Genomic DNA, 2,748 nt, shown 5'->3' on the forward strand with positions numbered 1-2,748 from the left:
ATGAAAAGTGCTCCGAGTTGCTGCAGAAAAAAAAAAGAGCTACAACAAAAACATGTTGCTGGAGACAGGCTTATTGAAAATGCAAACTGATTGTCTGCCAGCAGGAGGCGCTTTGAGAGCAGTAGAACTAGCGGTTTCTCCAGTAACGGCTGTAATCAAATCAGCTCAGCTCATGAACGCTTCTTTATCAGATAAAATTAAAAAGCCATCGAAACTTTTCCCATCAGAGATACATTCATATAAAACACCCGCACGTGTTTTGATTTTGAAACGTGCCGTGCTCATGTTTATTCAACGAAGTCAAACGCCACAAACAAATCAATGTATGGGAAACACTGGTAATGTATATCGAAATATCGGAAATGTTTTTAAAAATCATATCACCGTTATTGAAAAAACTTATATCGTGATACATATTGATATTGAATTATTGTCCAGCCCTACCTTTGGTGCTGCAGTCATCCACCAGAATGATCTCTTTCAGCAGGTGTGGAGGAGACCTGTTGAGCACACTGTGCACCGAGCGCAGCAGAGTGGACCAAACCTCATCCACAAAACAGAAGATCACACTGGTACTGGGCAGGTCATCATGCACAAGATTTTCTGAACATCTAAACAACACAGGATATGGAGTGGTTACACATATACTGTATCAGTGGTACGTGTTCTTACTATAACATAAAATTTGCCATGACCTGCAGGACTACAACAAAATGAATTATGGTTCACACTCACATTCGAGGTCTGGTGTCTGGGATGGCTCTGTCTATTGGGATCTGTTCACTCAGGAATACATTAAAAAATCCTTCACTCCAGCGTCTTCGACTCTCCAGTTCTTTATCTCTGGGAACACTTGCAGGCTGGCCAAACTGTCCCACAGCGCTGGGATCTCTGGGCCTGTCTGTTACATCTAGGGCCATAACCTTATGATGACCTCCTGACCTCCTCACCTGCACACTTGTAGAGTGCAGTACTTGTAATGCCTCCTCTGCTGGGTCCTTCAGTTCACTTAGTTTTTGAATAATATCTGGTTTCGTTTTGTTGATAGCACTGACATGTTTCACTGCATGGTCAAGAATGTTCTTCGGTTTATCCCTCTCTGCTGGTTTCAGCAATTCATTACTCAAGTTCTTTTGTAAACCAACATCTACACGTACTTCATTTTGCGACATCGCTAGTGTGTCATTAATGTGATGTACTTTTTTCACACTCTTTTCTTTGAGCACAGAAGGATGCGCTTTCTCCTGGACAGCAGGCAGTGCTTTAGTAAGTAAATGTGCCTTAACATGCAGATTTGCTTCCGTCTGTCCACTAACAGCAGCTTTTATTTTGTTCATGTTTGCAGTTATATTGCTCACTTTGCCATAAATAACAGCTTTTGTCTCATTTATCTTTTCAGGGATGCTAATAATTGTTCCGTTCACATTTAGATTCACTTTGCTTTGATTTTCTGGTCTCGCCTTTGGCCACTTTCTGTAAACCTGATCAACTTTCCTTTCAAACCGGTTGCTATTTTGTAAAAAATCCCTCTTGTCTATGTTTACTTTCTGCAGTGGATGTTTGAGCACATCCTCTACATTGTCTTTCCTCCTTCCCTGTTTTAGTACAATCTCTCTCTCTTTGAGATCCTGATTCGCTTCATCGATGGATATCCGCAGTGCTGCGATGTCAAAAAGGAGCCAGATTACAGATGCGATAAACACAAAAGCCAAGACCCTCCCACTGCCTCTTAAATACTTCCTAAACCTCATTATTTCAATGCTAGAAAGTCTTTCCAAGTCTTTTCAGTTCACGTTCAGTTCAGTACTGAAAGACGGATTCCACATTCTAAAACGGAGGCGACTACCTGAAATTAAGAAGTCGCAAACAAATCAGAAACAGAGATATGATTTCTGTTAAATATGTTGGCCAAGAAGGAACAAACGCAGCGGGTTAAAATGGAATCAGGTTTTAACAACATAGTAGAGAACCCACGACAATTGCAAGAAATGAACGGCAGAACTAAAGTGAAACCACTCTGTCGCTGTGGTTACAGGAGTTATTAAGCTATCGCGATAATAAAAACGGGATTTGATTGTGAATTACCTGGACTTACAGACGATGTTCATTCCCCTCGCGACTGCTGTAAATAAACAATTTGAGTGCACACAAACTTGTTAGTGAATGCAAAACACTGAGTGTGTGAATGTATCCACAGAAGGGCATTCCGAACTCAAAAACGACTGCGTGGCAACATTTCGACTAAACTAAACTCTGCTGTCCAGGCAAACTTCTGCGGTTTTACACTCAAAGGCATATTCGACCCACTAGAGCTTTCGATTCAAATGACTTTCTGAAACAGTCGCGTTAAAGTTCCTCGTGAGGTCGGCGACGCAAAGTTTGTGCTGCTCCGGTCCTCTCGAATGTTTTCTTCATTCCGAAAGGTTCACCTCGACAGTTCTCTGGTGATACTTGTTCTGAGCACATACACACAACTGTGTTCATGTCTTCCACTGGGTTTTAGACATCCTACTTTAAATCCGTAGTTCCTGCAGGCGTTTTGTACATCAGACCTGCCCTGTTTTACACGCACCCACACTTATGACGACGTGTCAATATTTAGAGCGATATTTTGGACGCACTAAGAAATTAATTCCCGATCAGGGTGTGGTTAGAGTTAACTTAGACACACTCATTTAAAACGTTAAATAAATAAATACAAATTTGTCCAGATTAATACAATAACAACAACAATAAATTAATAATATA

General features: G+C 41.0%; 1 protein-coding gene across 2 annotated transcripts in view; it reads right to left on the reverse strand.

Annotated features, from left to right (window-relative positions):
• Nucleotides 1-2,579, reverse strand: part of LOC107567978 (polypeptide N-acetylgalactosaminyltransferase 5-like) — a 19,302-nt gene extending 16,723 nt beyond the window's left edge. The window contains exons 1-3 of one of the 2 annotated variants that reach the window (XM_016253806.1): nucleotides 1,065-2,579; nucleotides 736-1,004; nucleotides 445-611 (exon numbers count right to left, since the gene is read on the reverse strand). In XM_016253806.1, the coding sequence (XP_016109292.1) occupies nucleotides 445-611; nucleotides 736-1,004; nucleotides 1,065-1,751 (1,123 nt within the window). In that variant the 5' untranslated portion in view covers nucleotides 1,752-2,579. Of the gene's footprint in view, nucleotides 1-444; nucleotides 612-735 lie in introns of both variants that reach the window. The other variant, XM_016253805.1, reaches the window with a different exon arrangement.
• Nucleotides 2,580-2,748: the final 169 nt, after the last annotated feature.

Source organism: Sinocyclocheilus grahami, unplaced genomic scaffold (assembly GCF_001515645.1).
Source record: "Sinocyclocheilus grahami isolate Dianchi unplaced genomic scaffold, SAMN03320097.WGS_v1.1 scaffold1203.1, whole genome shotgun sequence".
Classification (NCBI taxonomy): domain Eukaryota; kingdom Metazoa; phylum Chordata; class Actinopteri; order Cypriniformes; family Cyprinidae; genus Sinocyclocheilus; species Sinocyclocheilus grahami.